Source organism: Psittacula echo, assembly GCF_963264785.1.
Source record: "Psittacula echo genome assembly, chromosome: 1".
In the NCBI taxonomy this organism is placed as follows: domain Eukaryota; kingdom Metazoa; phylum Chordata; class Aves; order Psittaciformes; family Psittacidae; genus Psittacula; species Psittacula echo.
This window is the reverse complement of record NC_137735.1, coordinates 138,431,979-138,459,358: the sequence shown is the minus strand read 5'-3', so window position 1 is coordinate 138,459,358 and position 27,380 is coordinate 138,431,979. Positions and strand designations below refer to the sequence as shown.

General features: G+C 41.2%; 1 protein-coding gene across 1 annotated transcript in view; it reads right to left on the bottom strand.

The window, feature by feature from the left end:
* Nucleotides 1–925: 925 nt before the first annotated feature.
* The window catches only part of LOC308217301 (sucrase-isomaltase, intestinal-like), a gene marked incomplete at both ends in the record, with an annotated part of 60,994 nt that continues 34,539 nt past the window's right edge, over nt 926–27,380 (bottom strand). The window contains 7 exons of the mRNA XM_080610299.1: nt 926–985; nt 3,877–4,035; nt 8,395–8,444; nt 8,829–8,917; nt 9,747–9,877; nt 21,251–21,419; nt 24,652–24,769. Coding sequence (XP_080466425.1) covers nt 926–985; nt 3,877–4,035; nt 8,395–8,444; nt 8,829–8,917; nt 9,747–9,877; nt 21,251–21,419; nt 24,652–24,769 — 776 coding nt within the window. The remainder of the gene's footprint in view (nt 986–3,876; nt 4,036–8,394; nt 8,445–8,828; nt 8,918–9,746; nt 9,878–21,250; nt 21,420–24,651; nt 24,770–27,380) is intronic.

Genomic DNA, 27,380 nt, shown 5'->3' with positions numbered 1-27,380 from the left:
CTTTGTTGCCATCTAACATGCTACTCTAACACTGGGAACAGTCTCCAGAAAGAACCAAATTCTTGAAAGTAATCCCACGCGTTTTCAACAAATTCTCTCTATGATCACTGGATCCCAAGACGTGCCCAGGCTGTGTTTTTTGCAGTTCAGGAGCATGGAAAAGGAGACGAAACAGTGATCTTGGCAGTTGTAGATTTTGCAGTCTGGTACTATTCCCTGATTTGTTATCAGCTCTTTACAGATCTCATACAATATTATATTAATATTTATAACATTGTATTAATATTTATCATATATATGTATTATATATTGTCTTAATGGCTGCTTATGTGTTATGTTGTTAACATAACAGTGACTCCTGAGAGCCATTTCCGTAGGCTGGAGCTTCTTATGTTCTTGGGAGATCATTCTACAGCCAGAAATAGCTGAGATAGATCTAGATATCCCCAGCCGTTGATTAGCTGTGTTTCCCACGCATTCATTCTCCTGACAGACACACTTTGCCTCCCCCAGAACAGGGCTATATGAATTAAGCTGACTCTTTGGTTGTGCCTTATTTTTTTGCCACCATAGGTTTGAAAATAGCCCCACAACCCTAAAAAATCCAGTGTATGTTATTTAGAATATGGTCCTATTGAGCATATTTCCAAATATTATCTATATCTGCAGTGAGAGAGAACTTTCAGGATGATTTATTCTATGCTATTTTGAGCGCACATCAGTTTATGTTAATATTTATTAGCTACTATTGAAAATTTTATTTGAAGAACACTGATTCACAAATACTACATAGGAAAAGATCAGTCATCAGGTGCACAAGCAATGTTTCAATGTCTAAATATGGTTTTTTACAGTAAAATCAAAGTAAGATCAGTATTTGAGAGCCAAGGACGCTAAAGGACATAATCAGTGTTTTCTGACCATTCTAGTAAATCACGAGGTTGAATTCCCGAGTAAGTGGGGCAGAAATCCATAAAGTGAGTTTCTGTGAAAGAAAGAGACACAAAAATAATGAACAACCTTATGTTAACTTAAAAAAGGACCAGCTCAAAACAGAGAATAAGAAAGAGAAACTTAATTTTAGACCTTCATGATTCCCTTTAACTCTGCTGCTGGGCAAGACAGATGTGGTGGCAGTATGCATCTTTCTACTGCTGTATCTAATTCAACATCTTTTTAGAAATTCAGGAGTAGTTTAAAATTAATTAATAACATGAATTAAATATGAAATTATAAATACAATACCTGCCCTCTCTCTCTCTTTTCAATGTTGAATTTGATCTATGTTATGCTACTTGCATAATTTCAATTTTCAGTACTTCACCAGTTTTAGCTTTAGGTTTCAGAATTAACAATCTCTTAAAATGCATGATATCCATTGACATCTCTTAGCTATTTCTTTGCCCACTCACAAATTCGTGTTAACGTCTCTCTAACAGTCTATGTTTAGATCTCTCCTTCAAGGTATGCAATACGTTCATCTTTGAGCAGAAACACTTCTTTACCTCTACTTGGTAAGTAGGAATTCCACTTCTTGAATAATTTGCCTTTAATTCAAATAGAGGGCTGGATTCAGGCAAAAATACTGCAACCCCATCCAAACACTAACCCCAAAGCACCAGGCAGCCAGAAAGGCCACTCCAGACTGCACTACTGCACAGACATTGGGAACTATAGACACTGGGCATCTCCCTGTGCTTCCCAGCAGAGGATGCATGTGGGAGTAAAAGGAGAACCTTCCTATGCCCGGGTCACTTTGCTGTCAGCCCAAGCCTGGTCAACAGAACTGCTCTTCCAACATCCCAGCTGCTGTTGAAATACAATTCCTGGGGCTGTCAGGGTACTCTGGGAGGAAGGAGGTAGATAAGAGACTCCTAATAATAGGAAGATTCTGCAATATTACAAATGTCAGATCAGAGTAGCACTGCATGAATCAGAGAGAAAGAAGTGGCTTCTTACTAAGCAAACTGCTTCTATTTATATACAAATAACTGTGGCTCAATTATGCACTTAAGCACCGCTTTTAGGTAAATACGCTTTCTGCAAAGGAAAATATGGTAGATATTACTTTCTACTCTATCCCTTCAAACAGTACAGTCTTTGTGCTTGTTAAGCTATTATACAGTATGTAATCTCATTAAGCCCATGAGAAAGCAGCAAATTTGCCCTTTAGATTTTGTTGGGTTTTTAATTACATGGACTGTAAGTTTTTGAGATCGAAACCCAAGCTGCTAGTACTTTTTTTAATAGAGAATCAAACATGAGAGGATTATAGGTAATGGCATTACAATATCTGTACAGAGAACGTGGGAGAGGTTTGACTGAATTGTGAGAGGAATACATTTAGCTGGTTTAAATAATGTAATTTTTATGCAGTTTTGGACTTGCCTTTCTTGGGGTTTTTTTTTTGCTGCTATTTGAAGTAGTTCTTAAGTCACTGAAATAGATTGCCTTTTGCACTTAAGTAAAATTTTAAATGATACTTCTGTGACAAGCATTTTAGTCTTTTCTAATCATCTTTTTATGTGATGCTGTTAGTATGCAGTTATCTTCTGCATATCTGTGATTGGTGCCTTTAAGCATATCTCAATGGAGTGTTTTCTTTACCCTGCCACATTTACATTGCTTTCGACTTGCTTAAAGGCAGTTTATCTGTTAAACAATTTCTTCCCTTGAGGCAATACTGATTACACTCATTTATGACATCGCCTCTGAAAGTGAGGTTTTTTACGATTCTCCAAGGCAGAAATTTATTCTCAGCAATTTTATTCCTTTACAGATTCCTTCAATAAAACAAATGTTAGAACCAGGTGCATATAACAGGAATCAACACTTTGGTTACAAATAAACTGCAATCATTGGGCCAAATGGGTAGAGTAACATAAGATGTGACATCCATTGCTTGTTGCCTCAGCTGTCATTGATTGAACAATGAGTTACTGGCATCTTACAGTGTTAGTACTGGGAGTTTCCTAGATGCAGATCAGTGCTGGGAAATAATGACCACATCTCACACAAAGTGTGCATGACCCACTTCAGCTTGGTTGCTGATGACAGATATGGGACAAGTGACCAGAGCAAAGCAAGTTTACTTTGCGTTGCTCCTTTTGTCTGTGTTCCATGAAAAGGAAACTAGGACCACAGAGGCAGTTGCAGCTGTTTATTAGGGTTGTTCAGTCTGTCTCCTCTGTCTGCCCCCTCTGGGCTGTCTCCCTGTTGGTGCTAGAGGAGCACTGCACAAACAAGTCATGTATTTTGATCTGGGACACTGAGGCTGGGCACTTTAACATGCTCAAACTTTAACTGTTGTCTCACTGTAGTGATAGTTTCCTTAGGAACACAGAGGTACAGCAGAGATTTTCCTTTTCCTCCTCTGAACATAGGGAGACACTCATTGGATCCAGCTATGCTATAATCATTTTTGGACACTAAGTAATGGTGAGAAAAGATGTCCACCACTTCTTCTCAGCAGCAGATAAACAGCTTTGACAAGTTTACTTATTTATCAGAATAATAATAATGCCCGTGAAACTGCTAACATTCCTCCCAGTTTATGGAGCTGTATCTTCTTTTCAAGCTTCATGCAAGCAGCAGACATTAAGTGAGACTTGTGTAATAGCACAAGTGTGTGTATTACAATACAAGTATGTGTATTGCATTGTTCAATAGTATGTGTAATAGCAAAGATCAAAGTTTCCTGAAACATTTCTTGCTTTTGCTTTCCCCCTCAATCCCCTCCCTAAAACTCAGACTGTTGTATCAAGAAATGGTGTCTGGTTATACTTAAAGATGTAAAGGGGTGGGGATGAGAAACTGCAACTGTTATTCACTGACTTTTGTCTGAGGTTTTTCATAACTGCTCAATGCAGCTCTTACCCCACTCAGCTCATAAGAGGAAGCATATCCACGGATGGCTCTTCCATTGAGAACAACAACATAAGGTCTCCGTTTCAGGCCAAGGATTGTAATTCTTTTGAACTCCAGAAAGTCAGCCCCTCTGTATCCATTTTTAAGTATTTCTGTCTTCAGGTGTCCCTGGAAAAAGCCACAGAGAAAATTTCAGGACCACAACAGCTCTTTAGAGGTGACTCACTGCATTCTGTTACGTCTTTGTCAATGAACATACAGAATGTCTTCCAATGTAGACATCAGTGACCGCGATTGTAAAGGAAAAACAAGTCACATTGATTTTCACATAAGAAATGTCATGTATGATTCTAAACTAACAAAGTAAGAAATAAAATAGCATTTACAGCGTTCATTTGCAGTCATCTTGGACATGTTTTTCTACTTGTAATCAAAGCAAATTTGGTTCTTGTACCCATTCACAGGGTACAGTGGCATATGCAAAGCCAAAACCCAGATAGGGAGATTCAACAAGTGACCTTAAGGCAGATTTAATTAACATCCACAGCTGCTTTAAGATGCTAGCATCTTCCACAAACATCAGCTGCTAGATATTTTGCCCCTATTTTATGTCCCACATCTCCACAGCTCCTGTAAGAAATCTTATGTATATTCAGCTTTAAGGATGCTGAAGAAACACTGTGTGCCCACAGAGCTTTGTTTGTTGTACTTCTTATCTACTATATATCACATATTTAGGGATGTACCAAGAGGACATACAAAGTCATTAAACAAATTCATTTGGATCACCAGTGACAGTAATTTCCCATACAAGCAGTGAAGAGGAATCATTGCATTTGTTATGTCATCAGAGTTGTTAAGGAAATAAAGATGAATTACTCTGCTCAGGAAATGATGAATTGCTATGCAATCATGACTTTTTAAAAATATGCCAAGGAGAAACCCATGATGAAACCTTTTGCATAAATCAGCTTATGTTATTTCAATGGTGCATAGTGAAGGGGAGCAGAAGCTGGATCACAGTATTTGTAACTTAGGGCTGTGCTTAGACTGCTTATTGCAGGTATTCAGTCTAAAAATTAGTGCTAATCCCTGGTACACTGATTTAAACTGCCTACATAAGGGGTTATAGAGCAAATGGGGAGAAGCCTCTAAAAGCTTCTGGTGAATTTTTTAGGGTACTTATATGTGATGTCTTCTTCTCATTGGAAGAGTCCCAGCGTAGAGGGGGTTCAGTAGGGAGACTTCACCTCCTTGTGGTGATTTATTGCTGTTTCAGGTGTGGCTAAGCAGGAGAGCTAGCTCAAGATGGCCACACAGACCCAGTAAGCTCAGTATGATGCTGAACTCAGTGAGTACAACTGTATTAATAAATAAGGTTGCACTCAAGCTCTGAGGCCCTGAGCCAGGACTGCAGTAGACACCACTGTCCTTCAGACCAAGGTCTGGAACTGAAGGTCTTGGGGAACCAGGGAGGTGATGGTCAAGGGGAATGAGTGACACCTTCCTCCCCAAGCATCTCGTGGTAAAGCAGTTGCCCAGGAAGGTTCTGAGTTCTCAGCAGATGGAGGGAGCTTACAGTTATTACTCAAAGCACCTAAATGCAAAGCAAAAGGAAGTCCTGGGTCCAAGACCAGAAGCCAGGACTTCCTCCTGCACTTCTGAGAGGCAGAATCATGGTTTTTCTTTCCTACTGTCTTGCTCTGGTCCTATGAACTTCATCTTTCCCCCTGCCCCATTTTGCCCCTGAAAACTGGACCAGTTTTAGGAGGAACTTGTTTCGGGCTATTTAGTTACCTGGTGGCTAGTGTATCCTTTTAGAAGCCCACATTTCCTTGGGCAAGCAAGTCTTCTTGTCACCATTCCTTTAGTGTGGTCTGGACTCACTTGGTACAGTCTGAGCATATCTATCTTATCTGCCACCTCTGGAGCTGGAGGCAGAGTTTATTGCTTTCCCTGCTCATCCCTGAAGTACAGTAGATCTTATGCATCTAGGTGATGTATTTTTCTACGCTCTAGGCTTAATATATGGGGCACGTTGACTTGGGGCACTTTGACTTAGGTCACTTAGCCATTATGCATGACGAGATGGAGGTGTCAAGTGAATTAAAATACCAGCCTCAGAGAAACAGTACCAGAGAGCAGGCAGCTTGAATTGTTCTCTGAGACTTAAGTGCCTGCACTAGTCTTGGATTCTTCTTTGTATTTCTGGGTTGCTTAAATGAAAATATAAATGAGAGGGTCTAATCCTGCAGCCATTAGTTGCATTTACTCTGTGCTGGGTTCAGAGCAAATGTTGTGATGTCCGACCTTACGAGTCAATCTCTTGGCGAAAAAAACGTGGCTATTCTCCTGAAACTAGATGTGATTATTCATCCACAGTTTTTAAGAATATAGAAATGTGCCACAAATACCAAGACTTTCATACATTTCTCATACCTTTACAGTTTGCAATTTGAGATAGGTTGTTTTCTTTATAAACACGTAATAAAAAATTGACATTAGAGATTATTGGAATGCAGATAGGGACTTCAGTCATGGATTTACAGGCAGAAGTCAAACATGAGCAATGAGAAATGGAACTGCCAGTGAATCAACAATCTAATTTGCACAGATCAGAATTTAATATAAAACTGGATATTGTTTTTCTGTAGCCTTCCTAGAATAAATTACTATACACAGACTACAGAAAGCCAAAGTTATTTTTCTTCATTTTTTGCTATTGAAATACCCTTTTTTGAAGAAGATTTTTTTTTTTCTTGGTAAATCAAGAAGAAAGTAAATTAAAAATTAAATTTAAAGTCTAGATATATGATATTAGTTCCAGGAAAATGTCTCACAAATACACAAGACTACATAATAAACCCCATCATCTTACCCTGGCTTTCTCTTGCTCCTTGAAGACATAAATTCTAAGAGCAGTATCACAATAGGGGTTAACATGATTTTATTCTTTTGATATTTTTTCTGTAGACTACTTTGGGGCTTTTAGGAATACACAGCTTGAAAACCATGCAATCATTTAGGTTGGAAAACACCTTTAAGGTCATTGAGTCCAACCATTAACAAATCACTGCCAAGTCCAGCACTAAACCATGTCGGTAAGCACCACATCTGCCCTTCTTTTAAATGCCTCCAGGAAAGGTGACTGACCCACTTCCCTGGGCAGCTTGTGCCGGTGCCTGACAACCCTTTCAGTGAAGAAACTATTCCTAATATCCAACCTAAACTTCCCCTGGTGCAACCAGAGACCATTTCATCTTGTTCTATCACTTGTTCCTTGGAAGAAGAGACCGACCCCACCTCACCACAGTCTCCTTTCAGGCAGTCGTAGAGAGCAATAACGTCCTCCTGAGCCTTATCCTCTCCAGACTAAACAACCCCAGCTCCCTCAGCCATTCCCCATCACACTTGTGTTTCAGACCCTGCACCAACTTCTCTGGACCCGCTCCAGCACCTCAATGTCTCTTGTAGTGAGGGGCTCAGAACTGAACACAGGATTCAAGGTGCAGCCTCGCCAGTGCCCAGTACAGGGAGATGATCACTGCCCTGGTCCTGCTGGCCACACTATTGCTGATACAGGCCAGGAGGCCATTGGCCTTCTTGGCCGACTGGGCACAAGCTGAATCATGTTCAGCTGGCTCTCTACCATTCCACAGTCTACATACAATATCCTATTTCTTACCAAATGCTAGAATTGTAGACAAAATATGAGGTGTATACATTATTGAAGTAGGTTAAGGTTTTTTGCAATAACTCCCACAAATTACTGTCATACACTCAATGAGGTTCTAGCAGATTTATTTTATATAGCATTTTTCTCAATTGAAGCCTAGACTGTTGGGTTTTTCTATTGAGCTTTCTCAGGACATGTCTGCACAGAAGTGAGCGCTGTGTGAAAGGCATTAGTGCACTGACCCTGAGCTAATATAGTCCTGTGCTGTGTGGAGCATCTGATCAGCACGGTGGGTTGCCAGTAGCATGCTGAATTGCTCCATAGGAGGCCAACCATGGGAGCAATCTCTGTGCTGCCAGACAAGGAAATGCAAGCTAAAGAATTGAGACTACATAATTCTCTGGGCCACAAAATAAAAACTTCAAGGGATCAAAGCTAAAAAATTGCTGGGATATCTTGATGGGAGGAACATAGCCTTCTCAGACCAAAAATGATCACAGGAGGAAGACAAGGAAAATGACCCCTTGTTCCCCAGAAGCTGTGACTCAGATGAAAGAAAATCTGAGCTGAAAAAGTGGATTTTCAGATTCACATCACTGCAGGAACATTAATGATGTGTCATGATGGTACTTAATGAACAAAACACAAAACTGCTGCATCATATTTGGATTATTCTGTAGTTGTCTGTAAATGAAAACATTAGGTAGCTTACAAAGGTTTGAAGGCTGAGCTTATAAGAAAAAAGCTTTCCAGAGAGAAATTAGACATCAGCACCATACAATGGCTATACTAAAATACAGCTATAATACATACAGTGTATGTATGTAGGTACTTTGAATGTTGCTACTTACTTTGCTGTATGTGTATTTAGCCAAGAAGTAGTTCTCCTTTTCAATAGTATCTGTCAAAACACAGAGGAAGAAGGATTGGTATCAAAATCCATACGCAGTTCACGTTAATTGTAGTGAGCGGCTAATGTCAGACCAAGATGATTTGTGGGCTATTTAAACTCTTCCTCTAGTCTTCCTAGGGTGATTTTAGAGGAACACAACAGGAGTGATTGCCCTCTCTGGCAGACCAGCTGTCCCCAGTGTCACACTTTCTCATATCAAAACACTGACTTGAAGGGCAATCTTTTTTTCACCTCCGTAACCTTCAATTTAGGGTCAATTGTCCAGCTATTTCTAGCAGGAGTCAGTGCCATTACACTGCTGAAAAGGCAGCCCTGTATGCAGACACAAACGCCCCCCCCCACCACCACCTCATACTGGGGAACCAGGCTTACCAATTGAATCACCATCATCCCAGAACAGAGACCCGGAAGCTTTTCCTTGTTCATCCAGGGCAATAATGAGCCCAAATGGGTTCAGGCGGCTGTTGACAAACACATTGAGAAGTGTCAGTACACACCTGTGGGCACTGTCCATTCCAAGTTATTTAAGAAGTACCTCAGAGCACAGTTAACTCCAATTTTACAGTTACAAAAAAGGCCACGACAGGAGGATGACACTCATGCTCACCAAACGGGCTCCTGAAATGAGGATGGAAATTTGGCTTGCCTTGTCCCACAGAAGTGTAAAATTGTCACCTTTTGAGTTCTCATATGGACAAGCTTCCCCTTCTTTAGTAGCCTTAAAGTAAGATAACTGGGCAGTCGCTGAGAAGCAACTGGTCACGAGTGCTACCTCACTATGGTTGGATTGGCTGCTGCACAGTGCTGTTCCCATCCTTCCCTACCCACATTTGCTTCTGAACATGGTTCAGACCTGAGACCAGTATATTACTCATTGGCAAGGGGGAATTATTTTTCTGAAAGAGATTTGAGCTTCTCCACCTTGTCCATGGCATTTGATAAATTCATCCAAGGAGAAGAATTCTGCATTTCCCCCCCTTGCATGTGTTTACTTTGATTGACTGACAGCAAGTCGGCATGACAGTAAGAGGTGCAAAAGCTTTTTTGCACATAACCACATATCCAGGAATAGGTTTCAGCTGTGCTAATGGTGATGTCGGTCATCTCTGAGGTGACTTAGCCTAATACAATGGAGTGAATAGTGGGATAAAAATACTGTGCTTATCACCTGGGGTGCAGCTGGGAGCTGCAGATAGTCTGTCTTCTGCACTTTCTTTTGATTGCTTTTTTGGCTGTCTGTGGATCTGACCCGCACCCTGGTCGTTTGGTGATAGACACAGATGACGTTACCTCTTAGTAGTGGTTGTGGCTGGTGCCTGTTCTGGCAGAATGTAGCCTCCACGGATAAAGAGAGGGATCTTGCTCAATGGGGCAGGCACAGTAGCATAGTTCTTGTTCCAGGTACTTGGCAGTTTATGACCCTACCACAAAAATAAATGCAGTTAAAGAAATGCAGATCTGGGCACTGTACATTGTGGCCATAAACCACTGAAAAACAGAGCAAGGGGTACATTTTCATCTCAATTACATCAGTGAAAATACAAAGAAAAAAGCAGATTTCAGGGGTTTTATTCCAGTTCCTTTTTTAACATAAAAGAGGATCTAGCCCTTGCAGCTATGCATATGCATGAGATGGAAGCATCATGAATGAAAGACAGCAAATCATCTTTAAAAATGGTATCATTATTCCATATGCTGTGAAAAAAACCCAACCCTCCTCAAGACACTGAGCAAAAAGCAGAAGAAACTTCTGCTTCCTCTTTTTATGCATATGAAGCCTGTCACATTTCAGTTTAAGGTAAGTGATTCATAATCATTTGGGAATGTAAACTGTAGATTTTCTTCTCTTTTAAGGATAAATCTTTCACTTTCAAAAAGTAATTATAGCATTCAGTGAGGGAAATTCTTCTGTGTGTAGAAAACCAGCATTAAGTTCTCTGCATCATTTCTTCCCGGTTTATGGCCTCAGCACCACATATAGAAATGGCTTACGTGCAGAGCAGGTAACAGGAAGTCTTTGCTCTTGTTGTCTGTAAATGGCAACTACAACTTATGGTAAGTACCCAGCCCTGGTTTTGGATAAGCACCATGTGTATGGCAAGTACCTGCCAAATGCTGGGAGCTGAGCTTGGCCAGTGCTGTGGACATGTCCCATAGGCAGGGCAGGGTGCACGGGGCTGCTGATCCCACACCCTCACCAGCAAAGTGCGCTCAGGGGGAGCCACAATAAGAAGAGCTGAATGAAATGCTCAACCTTGCAGTGCCACGGTCTTAGGCAAAGAGAAAAGGGAAAGGGCTGGATGAACATCTATCTGAGGATACCAGCCAAGTGCTGAAAATGACCAAGCTTCTTTAAAAATAAGTCTTAATTTCCTCTGAGAGCATTTCTGTCCTACCCGCTCCTCCACCAGCGTCACTCAGGGTAGTTAACAACAGCCTGACGCTCCTGAGCTCACATTTCCGAAAGCTCTTAGCATCAGCCTAACTGCTCCTGCTGAAGTCAACACTGGTCTTATCTGCAGATTGCAGCAGAGCATAGTTAGGTTGAAAGTGAGCACTTTTGGAAACGCAGTGCTGGAGATGGTGTCCAAAAGGTCAAAACCTGTAGTGCCTCCAACTAGGAGAGGCAGGTATTTGCCACAGAGCAGATTGCTCTGCATCTCTTGGAAGCATTTTTCTGAGGGCAGCCTCACTCTGCTCTCTAAATATGTCCTCTGTCAAAAACAATGCATATGCAAAATTGCATGTTACAGCATATTCTCAGGAGCACGACTCAGGTTCTGTCTCTGTTTCTGTGCAGAGAAGTGTATCGGTACAATAAAACATGCAGGGCGGGTGAAAGAAATCTTGACAGTTTCATGAATTTCTAGACTGCTCCTGAAAATTCAATTCTCTGCCTTAGAGCTTTACAGTCTAAAAATAGAAAATGAAATGCTACTGAAAACTGTGCAATTTACTCTCCCAGCTAGCCTGGTGTAGAGTTTTTGTGCTCTAGTTTCTTAAACACAGATGCTGAGGTAAAAACACTGCTGAACATTGCTAAAAGTTATTTTGCTGGAATGCGCCATTTAAAATAATGTAAAGAAGGTAAGAAACTGAATCTTAAAAATACATACGGTATAGTAGTCAAACCATTGTGCTTCAGGGAAGTATACATCCACGGATCTTGCTCCCTGTAATTGTTATAAAGTGATTAAAGTCTTTTATCCTTTTGCATTCCTGGTATTACATTAGCTTTATTATATTTGTGCATGGAGAGATGTATGCTGAATATTCTAATAACATCAAATCTTGGATATTATGGCTGAGTTATTATCATAGCAGTCACTGGTGCTGGCTGATCTGTAATGCTGCACAGACATGCCTATCCTATTCAGGGGATTTTACTGCCATTCCATGGGATGAGTCAATGTTATATGATTATTTCAGTCTAGTATCTAGCTCTGTGTCTCGTAATGCAACTGGGTTAGGCACACTCCTTTAAAATCAGAGCAATGAGGTCTCAGCCACCTCTGCAAAACACAACTTCACATTTGATGATGGAGTGGGGATACTTAGTTCCTCTTGCACCATTCCTGTTGCAGAAACAGGCAGCGAATAAGGTCTGGGAAGGAGGATACACAGGTATTTGTCTTCTTTGAAACAATTTAAAGTTGCAGGTAAATAATGTTGAATAATATGCTGCTAATTGCATGATTGGTGTACTTTGCAGCATGCGTAGTATCATACTGATACACGGATGAAGTCATGCTAAAGGCACTTTGAATTAATAACTACAGGAAAAGTTGGAAACAAAACATACTTTGTTCTTTGTCACATGTTGCTTATTCTCACAAATAGATTAATTTTTATTCTCATCATAGATGTCTGCTCCTTCGCAGAATCATGGTTTACCCCCAAGTTCTACCCCAGGGAGCATGTGGACCATGAGGAGTTACTATTTAACATTTTAGGGATGTTACATACATACATATACATAAAACAATAGAAAGTGTAAGAAATAACTGATTTATTAAAATATGCAAATCTCAGATTAGAATATGAGAATTGCTAAACTGGAAGTTTGTCTTGTCGTTCCATCTGTCTCCCACAGTGGGCAGTGCTAGGTGTTTCAGGAAGTGTCCTAGTGCTGCAGTAAGGAAAACTGGGATAGTTCATTCTGTCTAGATATTACTAGCTGTTTAACAAAGGCAGGCTTCACTTATAAAACACCTTGAAAACTTGAGTGAAGACCCCTATAAAGTCAAGATGCCTCTTTCCATATTTTCTCTGCATTATTATGACAACCCTAGATATTCTGGTCTACAGAAAAGTGCAACCACCGTGATGAGCCTTGCCTTCATGACTCCCTAAATAATAAGCCAGTGTGTAAGGCAGGTCCCCACTTTAATGTTGATGGATGTCTCACTTCCTCACACCCTAGGACTCGAGGAGGGAAGGGAAAGCTCTCCCTGACCCATCTTCTCTAGACAAGTGGGTGCCATGCTGCAGTTTGACGCAGCCATTGCTGGCTTGCAATGCCATGGTGAGGGGCTTACGGCTCGCTCCTGCCCCTGCCCTACTAGCTGGCACAAACCCTGGCTGCCACCTCTCTCCAACAGCAATAACCTCAAAAGCTCTGCTTTCCCCATCATGCCACAGGCACACAGCCTTTATTTTGGCTGCAGTCCCCCCAAAAACATAGCAACCCTTTATCTAGACTCTCTATCATTTTATATCCTTATACTGTTCCCTTTCATTCACTGCTTTGCAGGAAGCCACCCCTGGCTTGTTACCCTCTATTCATGGGAAGGCTTGCTCACACCTTTCATCATCTCACTGGTTTGAGACCTGTGAAATCTCCTTGTTAGTCATCAGCTATTGGAAACCTGGGGGAGTCTGAAGATGAAGGGCTGACGAATGAAGTACCTCAGTGGAGTCAGAATGGCTTTAGATGCAGAAATAAGAATTTCCTTTTAAATTCACAGAGGCACAAAGGCTGGTTAAAAACAAGGTGACCAACAGTGGCCTGTTTATGTATTTGATCATTGGCAACATCTAGAAAATATTGCATACATACATACAGCTCTAGGGTACATCACATGTAAATATTTAACTCAGCTCAGACATACCTTTCTGGTGCTGTCAGCAGTCAATGGTGGGCCAAGGAGAGAAACCCCAACTTGCTCCATCCAAGCAGTGAGAGCCCTGACCCAGCACAATGCCAGTTCAGCTATAGTAAAATGCTGCTTTTTAAAGCCTGCTATACTAGCAGCTAACATTGTCGTTACTGTTTCTGTAATGACGGTAATGCTGGGAAACCCCTATCGCAGCCTTTTGAGATGCTGAGGTTCCAAATCACTGTGGGGGAGCAGTAATATGGAAACCAGTTTGCTTTAATATCTGCGTGTTTCTTCCTAGCTTGACAATTACTGCTATGTGTGTGTCCTTGGAGGGAGCTGTTGGCACAGTAACAGGAACACGCAAGGGACAGCATCCAGCCTGCTTACATCCATTCAGCACTGAGAGTAGCAGGGAAATGCCATGCCCTCACTTTCATCCTCCCACTTCAACCACTGGGCAACTCTGTACTGACTGCGCTGCCCAGAAATGTGTTCTGCAAGCTTTGACAGCGGAGGGAAGAAATGGGTGGATATGAGCAAACATGCCCTGAATGTCATCCAATGCCCTAAGCGCAGTTCATTTCTTTTATTGCAGCATGATGGCATTTTTTAATTACAGTACTTGCCTCTTGAAGAACAGGAGCAATCATAAAAGCAGGTCCCCAAAGGAAGGCAGTGTCTATTCCATGAGTCTGCTGATCAGAGGTGAATCTAGTGTTGAAAGTGGGATATGCAATGTTAATTCACGTTTTTATCGAACTTGCAGAATGTTTTGATGTTACTCACTGCAACAAGAAATCTGCTTCCTCAAGACATTCTTCAACACCGCCAAATATTTTTCCTGGTTGAGAGAATGCCAAAAGCAGGACAGAGATTTAGGAATCACAATAGCACCTGCCACACTGGAGCAGAACAGAACCCTCACAAAATGCTGGAGCTGATTTCTTTTCAGAATAGCAGCAATGAGAAAACAAACTTAATTTCTGTGCTGTGGGTTGAGACTTCATCAAAGGAGCCAAAGAGTGGGACAGGAGCCAGGATCAGGAGAGGGAATACAGAGGAATAATAGCATACTCTAGGATTTAAAGCATTTTTGACAATCCTTGGATTTTGCTTCCTGCAGCTTTCACAGATTTACATTAGAAATCATTTGCAGGACAAAACCAAAGCAACCTTCATACATATCATGCTTTTTAGCTGCCTTTCCTGAATGGATGAAATGTCTGGAATTCAGTCTATTTTATTCAATGCATTAAAATCATTTAGGATCCTGATCATGTCGTCCAGAGTGCTTACCGTCCCGTTTGCCTGGCATCATCTGCCAGCTTGGGAAGAGATCTCTATTCCACTATGCATCAGCTAATGAAAATAATGAATAGCACCTGGCAAAGAGGACTGATCCTCCCCATCTCAGGAACCTCCACTCAGCTGGCATAAAATCCCTGAGAATTTAAGTAGGCTTTCAGTCATTTATAAGCCTATCTCTGAGGAAATTCACCATGAATCCTGATCCCTTAGTTAGCTTATAAGAACATGATGTGGAGTGTGTCCCAAGCCCTCCTAAAATCAAAGTACCTTGTGCCTTCTGCTTTTCCCTACTCCTCTGCCCCCTTTCCTATCCAACAGCCCTGCTGCTTTGTCAAAGGTATTAACTGGGCTGGTTTACCATCACTCATTTTTGACAACTGCACACTGGCTGTTGCATATTAACTTGTTATTCTCTAAAACCTTACAAATTATTTGTTATAAAAATATTTACTGTGTCTGTTTAACTGACTTTGCAGCTTCCCCTGTCTAAAGACAGGTTTCTGTTGTATGCTGCGCAGGGTGGCTCAGTGTCAGTGACACCCCTGACATCCTCTGTCAGGCTTGGCATTCTCAGGGCATAGGCAATCACTGCATCCAGCCCAGATTCACAGAAACTACCCCAAATGAGCAAAACCTCCTTGGCAGTAAAAAACCCCCATCTATTTAGTGCTTGGATTTCTAAAATACTGCAAGTGTAGGGGAGCACATGGAACTCAGGAAGCGATGCTGTTGAAGGCATGCCTCAGGCACTGCCCGAAAGAAACCTCAATTTATTCAGTTTCGTTTTCTGTCAAAACCGTAGCTCTTTTGGACACCTTAATCCTGTTCACTACTGCATTATGACATGTAATTTGTAGCTATTTGAAGTGGGGTGTGGCTTTTGATGAATTACCTTCTCTTAAAGTTTTTGAAGTATAAACCATTAGTTTTTCTTGTCATATCAACAGTATCTCTCTATTTTTAATTTTGCTCTAATAAAATTATAATCCGATTCAATATACTTTGTTGTGGGAAATTTCAGGAGAAAAAGCTGATCAAGAAATGATGACGAAAGAGAAGTCAATCTTGTTTGCACATGGAAACAAGTGTCTCACCATCTAACAACACTCTTTTCTCTTACGATTATAGCAACCATGAGCACAAATTCAGCAAACAAATGAACTTTCCCATTTTGAAACTGTAAACAGTTAAGGCATATCTGGAATCTATGAAAGGTGCTTAATTTCACCTACATGCTTCCTATTGTTGAATGCTGGCTTCTCTTCTGTCTTATTTTAACCTTGTTCAGCCATTGAGCGGAGCTTTCCCTTCCAGTAATGGATTGCCACTTCCCAGTCTTTTGGGGCAGATGAGCTGTTGGTGCCTCTATTTCACTGAGCAAAAGTCTCAGAGACACCTGAAATGCTTATAGGAATCTCCTGGGATGTTTTCCTTGTTATTTGAAATGAGCACATAAGCATTTGAAATTAAATGAAAATTCTGAAATGACCACATGCAATAGCTATTGCCTGGATACTCCCTGCCCAGGCAAGGTTGTTCTCATGATCAGGACACACCTTTTGGCTCAGTTTCACCTGATGGAAGTCTCTGTTGGTGCTTCTGAGACTCCTCTACAATTCAAATCAGAGCAAATTTGGAAAGTGTCTGATGTAGATGTGGCCCAAATAGAGAAAAAGTATGCTGAGAATGATCAGGAAGGCATCTTTAGCATCACTAAAGTAATTCTGTATTAGCAGAGATTAGCTAATATTAATGCCAAAATGAACTCGGTCATTTACAGTATTAACACAAATCCCACTGAGCAAAAATAGAGCTAAAACAAATACTTGAAATAGCATATCACTCCTTGCAAGACATGAGTACATATAAAACTTCTCCTTAATGCAACCCAGTTAAATAAGGTAGCAGATTAGGAAGGTGAAGGATACTGCTTTTAAGATTTATCAGTTAGTCATTACACTAAGCAGGTGAAACAGGTTTTATACTTATCCTTTCCATACTCAGATGGTCTGCACTTTAGTGTAATCGCAGTTTAATTTGCAAAAAATGTCTTACCCTTTAGCCAGAATGTTTTTAACCTGAAGGGAAAAAGAACATTAAACAGTCCAGGATGTGGCCTGCACCAATGAGACTAAAAAGCTTTGGGTCAGAGCTTTGGGCAGTAGCTTTTCATGTGCATTATTTTTGCTCCTTTTGCTCAAGTCTTTGCATGAAGCATTCTGAAGTAGAAAATTAACCAAAAGCAGGTAAAAAGCTAATTAAAAGATGCTGAGAGGGAAAATAAACCTCACTTTGATTCCTGCTTCTTCCAAACAGAAAAAAAAAGAGCTGTTCCAAATCTGAGTCACATTTTCCGAGGTGTTTTTCAGTCTGTGCTTATTAATCTTGGGTTTGCACCTGCTTCTACACTCAAACATCTCTGTTTCCTCTGTGCAATTTGTGGACACAGATGTACATTTCATACATAGCATCCAGATGCAAGTGCTAAATTGGAAAATGCAAATGCTGTGGGTGATTGGAAAATGGAGATTTCTCTATGTGAGGCCTTCTTGGCATTCTAGACCTGAATACAGATTGCACAGATTTCATTCAAATGCAGAACATACAGGTACGTGATTCCTATTTTTAAAACAAAAAGAACTGCATATTTACCTCAGAAATTTCCAGAATTCTCCTTATTTAAGGGTTGGGTTTTTTTCCCATTGGAAGAAAATGTAGGTTATATTTTAATGAAAATCTATTGCATATATAAAAAGTTGGTTTTGAGCATATAATTTGATTAGATTTCATTGTAAAACTGTTCTTTTTAAGAGGGAGCATGCAGTAATATTAGTGTGACTATTCTCAAGAAGATGTCAACTAGTCTGTACGTAGAAGCTTAACTACTTCTGTGAGTAAATTATGATAAAAAAGAGAGACTCCAAACTCACTCATGCATCAGTGACCGCACCACCGTGTTTCCATGAACATGAGACTCAAAGAACAAGGTATATAAGTATGGCAGCAGTGAATATCTGATCCGAAGTGTAGCACGAGCTATCTTGGCAAATGTTCTTCCGAACACCGCTGGGTCTTGTGCCTGTTAAGGAAAAGCTCTGATTTGTACTGAGCATTATAACTAGGGACAGCAAATTCAACAGAACCTGTGTGCAACCTAAGGAGAGCTGTGGCTGACACAGTGCTGCAAAAGTGAAGGTTGAAATAAGAAAAATCACCAAAGTAATATTTGTATCAAATTTTTCAGCATGAAAAATTCCGGTGAGTTCAGAGACATCAGGCCCCACTACGGTCTATGTGAGCCATCTGCAATTCCTCAGCAGGCAGCTGAGGTTTCAAGTCTATGCTCAGGAACAGACACCCTGTCTCTAGAAATTAATTTATCCTGGAAATGCAAGCCCTTTGGGACACAAAAGGTGAAACACAGGAAGAAAGGAAGACAGATAATCTGCAAAACAAAGGCAACAGCATAACGAGGTTGGCCAAGAACATAAAGACAAATCTATTTATTAAAAGTACGGGTAAATTCATGGCTCTGCTGAAGCCAACAGGAGTGACCAAAGTCACGGTGTGCAGTGGGGAAAAGACTTCATCCATGCAAACAAAAAAGGTTTCTCCTCCTCTGCCCACCATTTTAGGATGCCCTGACTAGGGGACACCCAGATATCAGCAGTGCCCCTTACCTCCTCACTGCCAGCAATGCTCTCCTGGGAGAGAGGGCATCCACACTGTCTCACCATCAGAAAGGCAGATTTAAGCCATCTGTCTACACTCTTTGACTGCTTCTGATTTACTTCAAGGCAACTTTGGCTCTCCCCTGTGACGGGATGCAGAGCGCGCAGCCCAGGGCAGTGCTGATACAGCAAAGGGTTGCATCCCCTTTATTTCCTCCTGTCCGACCTTCCCCAGGGCTAAACTGAGATAGCTAACGAGTCACACTGCTCCCTTCCTCCTTCACAAAATTTTCCCATAATACTCAGTTTTCTCATTAAAACTGAACAATGTATGATGAATTCCAAGGATAATGAAACATAAAAGGAACAGAAGTAACAACGCTTTTTATATTATCGAGTGCTTTTCAAACAAGAAAAGTATTAATTAAACCATTTGAAATCCCCAATGAATTAGGCAAAGTGGGTATTTCAGATTTTATTTTAACACTAACTTAATATTAAGCTCAATATGTAAGTTGAATTTCTCCATTATTATGTTTACATCAGAATTAGTCACTGATAATATTCCCTGCTGGCTCTGAGCTCCAGAGCATCCTTCTATTATTTCAAAAAATTGCAGTATATTCTTACCAGTATTCTGACACTATACAAATATTGCCTAAGTTCACAAAAAACAGACTTCTAGGTGATGCTGAGTCACCCAAAATGCCTTGTTCATTTCATTCAGTGAACACAGTGTTTTCAGTGGATTCAAGAAATAAACCAAATGTATCTTCTGTTACTGCTGTCATTCACTCAACTCCTGTCATGCAGACCCATTGCTCTTTCCCTGCTTATTAACTTGTGTGTATGTGATTAGTACCCAGTTGTGCAGATCAGACCCCATCTGCATGCTCAAAGAGCCAAGCAAACATATATAGATAATTTTAGATATAATATTTTATATATATAATTATATATATTATTATATATAAAACATTATAGATAATTTTAGTGGACAGGTAAATAGAAAATACTTATTAACAGCAGCAGCTAACACCTCACAGACATTTTTTTCATAGAGAGAAATATATCAGCATTTCCCAGGGGTCTACAGCGTAATTCCCCTAATGACAGCACTGTCACTCCTGCATTTGCCCAGTTGCTGAACGTCCTTCATGCTTTCATGCAGAGACAGGAGTCTTTCTGGAGGTGTAAATGTTGCAACATTTTCACGATGCAGCTTCAAATAAAACTGAAGGTTAGCTAACAGCCAGTGCTCCAGCATTGCATGGAGCAGTTTACAGAAGGAAAAAAAGAAGACATTTACTGAACTAGCAGAACCATTTCACTGCTGTTGCAGATAAACACAGTGTACTTACAAAGGCTGTAAGACCTTCAAACTGTTCATAGAAACAACCTGATACTTGCAACAAATCTTGAGAGGAATTTATGATAAATTGAAGCCAGAGCATGGGTCTTGACTGACACTGCAATTTTTCATCCTTCTCATTGGCCTTTTTTGGTCTTTGTTGCTTCCCGGTTGATAATGGTGCTGCTCTTGCTGGTTATCCTTAGAGTTCTCATGCATTTGTCTGGAGTTTCTAACTGTGGCATTTGCCTAGAACTTGCTTGGATGGTGTACAATGCCCTCTCTCCCCTTCCTGCAGTACCTGTTTTTGTTACAGAAGTACTGAAACAAAAAACAAAGCAAAGAAAGGAGTAGGAAGATGCACTGACACTTACTGGCTTTTAGATAAAACCTGAGCTTCGGTAAATAAAAGATGGAGGAAGTGAATCCTACCAACAGCACTGGAAGACCATATTCTGTCAATCCAAGCGCACAGTGCACATTTCTGCACAGCCGTTATATGGCAGACATGACATTTTTTTCAGCATTTCTTTGTCACCTTTAGATTATGGATGGAAAAAATTTACACTTCTCCATGTAATTCCAACCCTCAGTGCAGCACCTCTTCTCACCTGCCACTCTAGCTCACCCGAGAACGGCAGGTACCTTTCTGAGAAAGCAATACAAATCACCATTGTCCTTACTGTAATCCTAGGCTACAGCTTGCATAACTTTGTTTACTTACACTATTTCCCTCTGAATTGTGGTTTCTGGCAAATGGGTAGAAAGAGCCAAGCTGCATCCAGCGTAAGCAGAGCTCATAGGTGGTGTTATCGTTAAATCCACAGATATCGGCACCGACCTGAGGAAAAATAAAATCACTGGATAGGTGTCTGTGATTGTGACTGAGGCCCCAAATGAGAAGCTTGTTAATAAAAACATTTTTTTGAACAACATATACTCATTTCTGACAGCTTTATGAGAGCGAATGAAACGAATTTTTCTGGGACTGAGATCGTGCTGGCTCCTGGAGCATTAACATCACTGTGGAAGATATGAACATATTTCAGTAATTCTACAAATTCTCCAGCCCAACTTGCAAAATCAGAAATATATGGAGGGAACTCAGTGATAGAATAAGTAATATAAAGAGATCAGTTTTGGATGGCCTGTAGTGATTTAACCTGAGTCTAGCAGTGCTATTCTTGTTTCTCTTCAGCCAGGCAAGATTGATGACATTTAGCTTTTTAAACCTGCAGTTCCTTATGCTGTGGAGGCCATTACTGCTGGCCATCTCCAGCAGCTTGTTTCAGAAAACATCTGAGTTCATTTAAAGTGATATTGTGTATGAGCCAGCAACTGCCTGAAGGACACTGGACTTACAAAGGGGATGCCAAAGAGGTTGAATTCCAGGATCCCAATGATTGACTGGTGCATGTCTTTCCACCTAGAGAAGTTGTCACCCAGCCAGTGACCCCCATACTTCCCACTGCCAACGAACGTAGACCGAGTCAGGACAAACGCCCGCTTTCCTGTTGCCTGCTGGACAACACTGTGAAGAAATGCAATGATCATTAAATTGAGAATGGTGACTGAACAAGTCATATGATCAGCCTGAGCTTTCCAGCACAGTTTTATCTGAAAGGCTGTTATTTGTGAAACAATTATTATTATGGTCACAAGTCACGTAAAAATGTGGCAGTAAAACTGCAAATAATGGTAAATTTTATTCAGTGGCCAAAATAAAAACCTAAAATCTATCCGAGCCACAAACCAATTTGGTTTGGGTATTTTTTGTCTTCCTAAAAATAATTTGGGTTTAATTTATTCTCAATAGCGTGTCAAATTGAAGAACAGAAACATAATTTCCTTTCTGTATTAGTACATTTAATTTAGTGTCCTGAAGGTTGTAAAAACCAGTCTAATATGTATTCTTTCCAATAAAGGATTTGTTTAGAGAACTGTATTGGCAAATAAAGGCCTAACATCCTGGAATTAAAAGTAAAAACAAACAAACAAACAAACCCAATATGTGAACACGATAAAAAAAGAAATAATAAATATAGAACACAAAACTGTAGTTATTCAAAATGTCACCCCATGCCTGTAGCGTTTCCTTTGGTTTCCTGTCATGGTTTGATATATGAATTTTCGTTACAGAATTAGTGGTGTAACAGAGTTTTCCTTGCATTTTGAAAAGAATTTTGCTGCATCTCTAGAAAATCAAAGAAGTGCAACATTCCTTATTAACAAATCTGGTACAAAATCCCTCAACATAAGATCATCTCTGTACATAAGTACATATTGCAATATTATATATTTCAGGAACTCAAATTCAGCTCTGCTTTAAGCCATTTTGGGCACGGCAACTTAGGTTCTGGGGGTAATCTTAGCATGAAATATTAACCATGTTGTCTGCCATCCACCGACTTCTCCCTTTCCTTAATCAGATTTGATCAAGAGCTCTTTCATCTGTATTGTAACGGCCAGTATTTGTTGTTGGTTCTGTAATGGTGCAGAGCCTTTAAAATGCTTCAGCATTTGTTTCTGAAGCAAAACAGCCAACAGGTTTCATGCAAGCCTAAACATATTAACCTTACGGGCCATATGCAGCAAGAGGTACAGTACCTAGACCATGAAGGACTCGCTGGTTCTGGGTTGCAGGTGCTCTGCTGGGCCCAATAACTCCACAAGACACCATGTGCTTTGTGTAAACAGCGTTTTGGAGCCATTTCATGGATGTCCTGAGTATGAGTGCTCTCTTCTGTCTGTGCAGCACAAGTCCTTAGTTCCATTTGCAAATGCAGGTGCTAATGAGGGCAACATTGGATCAACTCAACTATGACCCAGATCTGAATAAACAATTTGCAACAAGTAATCTATTGAATAAATTTCAGTCTGGTGTGAACCATTGCTGAACAGGCCCTAACGCTGTCAAATGGATTTGCTGATTGAAGTTATTTACAGAATATCATGTGCAAATAGCTCTTGGCGTTAAGCTACGCACAAGCTGATTGCTGCTGTATCAAAATTCAAGCTGTTTGACATGGGTCAGAAGACACATTTCCTATTCTCTGGCTACATTAGAATAATTCTTTATGTGATTATGAACTTGTCATTCGTTTTTCAACTAATATCCTGCAGTTGATGCTGGTTTGTTGAATATTCCTGTCAGTAATTTAATTTAGTCTATTATTTGTGAAGAGCAAATGCAGAAAGGGTTTACAACCAGCCTTGAAAAGAAATGCGTTTGAGAAACACAAATGAATTTGAATGAAAAATTCTTCACTGAATTCTCCCAGCTTTGCAGCAAATCCAGCCTCTGCTCACGCTTTTGGTGGTATTCTCCAGCCTTGAAGGACTTTCTACATTCAGCTAAGCAAAATATTTCTTCCGGAAGGAGCTCTGAAAGCAAGTGCTGCAGGAATGGGGAAGGTTCACAGCCCTGTGGGAGGCTGCAAGGAGCCATGTAGCAGTAACCATCCCAATGGCACTGGTCTGGGTTAGGGCAGCTGGACAGTATGCACACTGTCAGATCTGCTGGCACATGGAGCTTTTCCTGCTAAATTCACAAGGTTTGTCCCAGGCAATTGGCTTTGCTGGCACAGAGCCTGAATAAAACTAAAAAAACCCAACAGCTCAAGAAGAGAGCCCCTCTTTGAACAGTGCTACCAAAACAGTGCATGGTTACATGGACCCCAGCATGCAGAGGACAAAGCCCAGTGGAAGGACCAGCAATGGCAGGATCTTTGCTGAGATGAGGGCATAGGGGCCAAAAACCAGTGCTAAGTCCCATGTATCTTTGCTGGGCGGGGTGGCCAGCAAGGTCCAAGGTTTGAGGGCTGTCTGCTGCTGCTCTCAAAAGCTGGACTGCTCTTTGGCCAGGCCACAAGAGCTGTCAAACTGCTCCTGGGTTTTACCCAGTGCTTCCCTTCCTCACAGGCTTGGCATATAGAATACAAGTGCATCAGCACCCTAAGTAGGCTCACTTAGCCATGTTCTCTGGATGCCATCACAATACAACTGCTGCAAATGGGTGCTAAATACTGAAATAAGACAGCACAAGTACCCCTGCTTTGGCACTTACATTGCGGTATCAAAACTTATCTGTGGTTTAGCTCAGTCTCTGCTAGAAAAGGCATGAATTGCCCATTTGATTTAATCCAGCAGCTAGCTTTCCACTGTCACTCCAGCTTCACAGCAATAGTCTGCCTGCATAAACTAGTTCTGAGTGCTTCCCAGCTGCAAAATGAGTTTTACAGTAGCTGACAGCAACTGTGCTGCAATGCAGCTGTGCCCTCCTGGACTGACTGAGCCCCAAGCCAAAAGGCAAAGCGCTGCCTGCCAGGAACCAGAGGCAGCTGGGAGAGCTGCACCATTCAGATCCTTCACTGGAAGTGATAGAAACTCCTCTGCTTGGGCCACATAAGGAAGGGATGGAAAGATTCCCCTGATGCCACACAGGGCTGCTTCTGCAGCGGCTGCAAGTGAGCAGCTCTAACAGAGGACAGAAACATCTTGCTCGAGTTATACAAAGGAGGCAGCTGAAGAGTTAGGCCTTACAAGTAGATCCTTATTTTAGCTAAGAAAATAAAGCTGGAAAAGATTTTATTCCTTCTTTCAAGATTCTGTTTTCTTTAAACTTCTTATAAATGACAAACAGTAAAATGAAGCATGGGGCTATTTCTCATTAAATACTACTGCAGATTTCCCAGGTAACATAAGCAGCTTTTAAAATGTATTTCAATCACCTGAAATCTGCTTAAAATGCTTAGAAAACTTACTTGAAAGTTGGTGCTGTCTGTGACCAGCCGAAGAGAGAGTGTGTGTTATAATGCTCCCCAAGGTAAGTCCTGGAGTCAGGACACAACGTCTTCAGTGCCAGGGAATGATTAGAAACGCCTGAGAATGGTACAAAACACTGTGAAATTATATACATCAATCATAGAACAGCAGGTTGGAAGGGACCTCAAGGATCAAGATCAAATCTCTTTCTACTCATTTAGGGTTGAAAACACCAAAGAATTTGGGAAGAGAAAAAGCTGAAGAAGTGCCAGACCTGCACTGATTAGAGGTTAGCATGTGGCCATGGACAGCTGCTTGCAGACAGGCACGTGGCCTCAGGGAGGTGGGATGGCTGAGTAAACACTGCTTGTTATTTTCAAGTTTTATGTCCAATAATTCAAAACCTCTGTACAGATACCATGTATTCAGTAACAGCCAGAAAGAAAACTTGTGCATTGCTGAATTAAGAATACACCTGCATGTTCTTTAACATGGCGACAAATTTTACTGAAGAGCAAAAATGTTGCCAGAAAAACAGAACAAACCCAGAAATCCGGACACCCAGGGAACTTGCATGGTTGTGTGAAATCATGAGGTCTCAGTTTATGCATCACTCAGCTGCAGATGTAGGTAGGAAGCATGATTCTGCCCTATCATGGCAAAATTCACACCTAAACTCAACTCCAGCCCTTCTCTTCCCCTGAAGCATCTAGGACTAAAAGACAGGAGGAATGAAAGGACAGGAGGGCCCAGGCAGCACTGCGGGTAATGAGTGGGGAGTATCAGAGGTGGGCAGTGTTGGAAAAAGCATGAGGTGCAGTAGTCCACAGGCTGTCATCTGCTATGGCCTGATAGGCTGCTCAGGAGAGCAAGGACAGATTATAATGGGTATATTCACATGCGGATCATTATCCAGGAACTCCTTCTATCAGGAGGTCACAGGCAATGGAGGCAGTGGTGGCTTTTTTGCTGTCAGTAATAGTCAGGGGTAGCCCTGATGTGACTGGCACAGCGCTGTTTTAGCTGAGCCAAGGGGAAGCAATATGAGGTGCATATTGGCTGCACAGATGCTGCCTGGTCTTTGATCCCATATTAAGGAGATGCTGGCAAAGCCCTTTTGGTGCAGAAAATGTGATTCTCATCCTCTGCAGGTGACCTCCATGAAATGCCATGTGAATTCAGCAGCAACTGGACAGGTCAGATGTCTGTATTAATTTCTAGAGATGGAGTTGAAAATGTTACAAAATCTTCTCAAAAAAAGAAGGTAGTTTCTCAAGTATTCCTCTATTGCGTGCTTAATTAGGTGCAGGCAGCACTGTAACTATTTCTCTGTGAGCAAGCAATCTCACTGCCTAATCGCACTTCACTGTATGTCTGCAGTTTGTTAGTACAAAGTGCATTTCTCTGCACCTGAAACCCCATTAGCCTCTCTGCTCTGCTGTGCCACCACAGCTGGAATCTTTAGACACAAAGACTCCAGTGTGGCTGATCTGCATCACAAATAAATAAATTTGTAGGCAATTTCCAAGTAACCTTGACAGATACGGCTTTGAAGACGACACTGAGGTTCTGGGGAAAGCCATACTTAATGTCCCAGCAGCACTTAATTATTAACCCCATCAAGTTAAGATGGGATATGAAAAAAAATGCTGCCACATGAATCATATTTTCATGGTTCACTCTTATTCTGAGTATTTTGTCTTTTGCCTCAGTAATACTGATTATTTTACAATTGCATATTACCTTCAGTATAAAGTGTTTTATAGAAAATTGATCTGAAGGACATCTGGTTTTAGAAGTTTGTTTGTGGCTATAATTTAGATAAAGAGGCTGAAGGCTATGATGACAAAAAGCCTGAGGCACTGAGACTGGGACTCGACAGATTTGGTCACCTAAACCAACAGTCTTAGGCGACAAAACCCTGCCAGAAAGGTCCTAAAGTCTTGTCAGATTAAGCAGCTTAGGTGCCACCTCACACTTACACCAATGGACAGCCAAGGGCATATACAGTGTTGGCACAAAATGGAATATAAAAGAAAGCACTTAAACACTGCTTAAAACCAGATCTCCTATACCTTGGAAAAAATGCCTTAGGCTCCTGCCTGCAGAAGGGAGACGAACACCAGAGAGGTCTCCAGGGAGACTTTACAACAGTCTTCTAGCATCTAAAGAGGGCCTACAGGAAAGCTGGAGGGGGATTTCTTACTGGGGCATGCAGTGATAGGACAAGGGAGAATGGCTTTAAGATGAAAGAGGGTAGGTTAAGGTTAGATATTAGGAAGAAAATCTTCACTATGAGGGTGGTGAGGTGCTGGCACAGGTTGCTCAGAGAAGCTGTGGCTGCCCTGTTCCTGGCAGTGTTCAAGGCCAGGTTGGACGGGGCTTTGAGCAATCTGTCTAGTGGAAGGTGTCCCTGCCCATGGAAGGGTGGTTGAACCTAAATGATCTTTAAGGTCCCTTCCAACCCAAAGCATTCTATGATCCAATGATATGATTCCAACACTGCGAGTCACAAGCAGAAGCAGGTGCATACATGCACAAGAAGGAGGAAGTCATAGAGAGAAACTGGGCTGGGAACACAGTCTTCAGCATCTCTCACTGTTCTTATATGTCACGTAGATATCTAGGTCTCTAGGTCTGACTCCTCTGTAATGGCTCTAACTATCAACACTAGTTGTTGCAAAGCTCAGTTTCATGGCTCAGAAGCCTCTTTATGGGCCCATCCCTC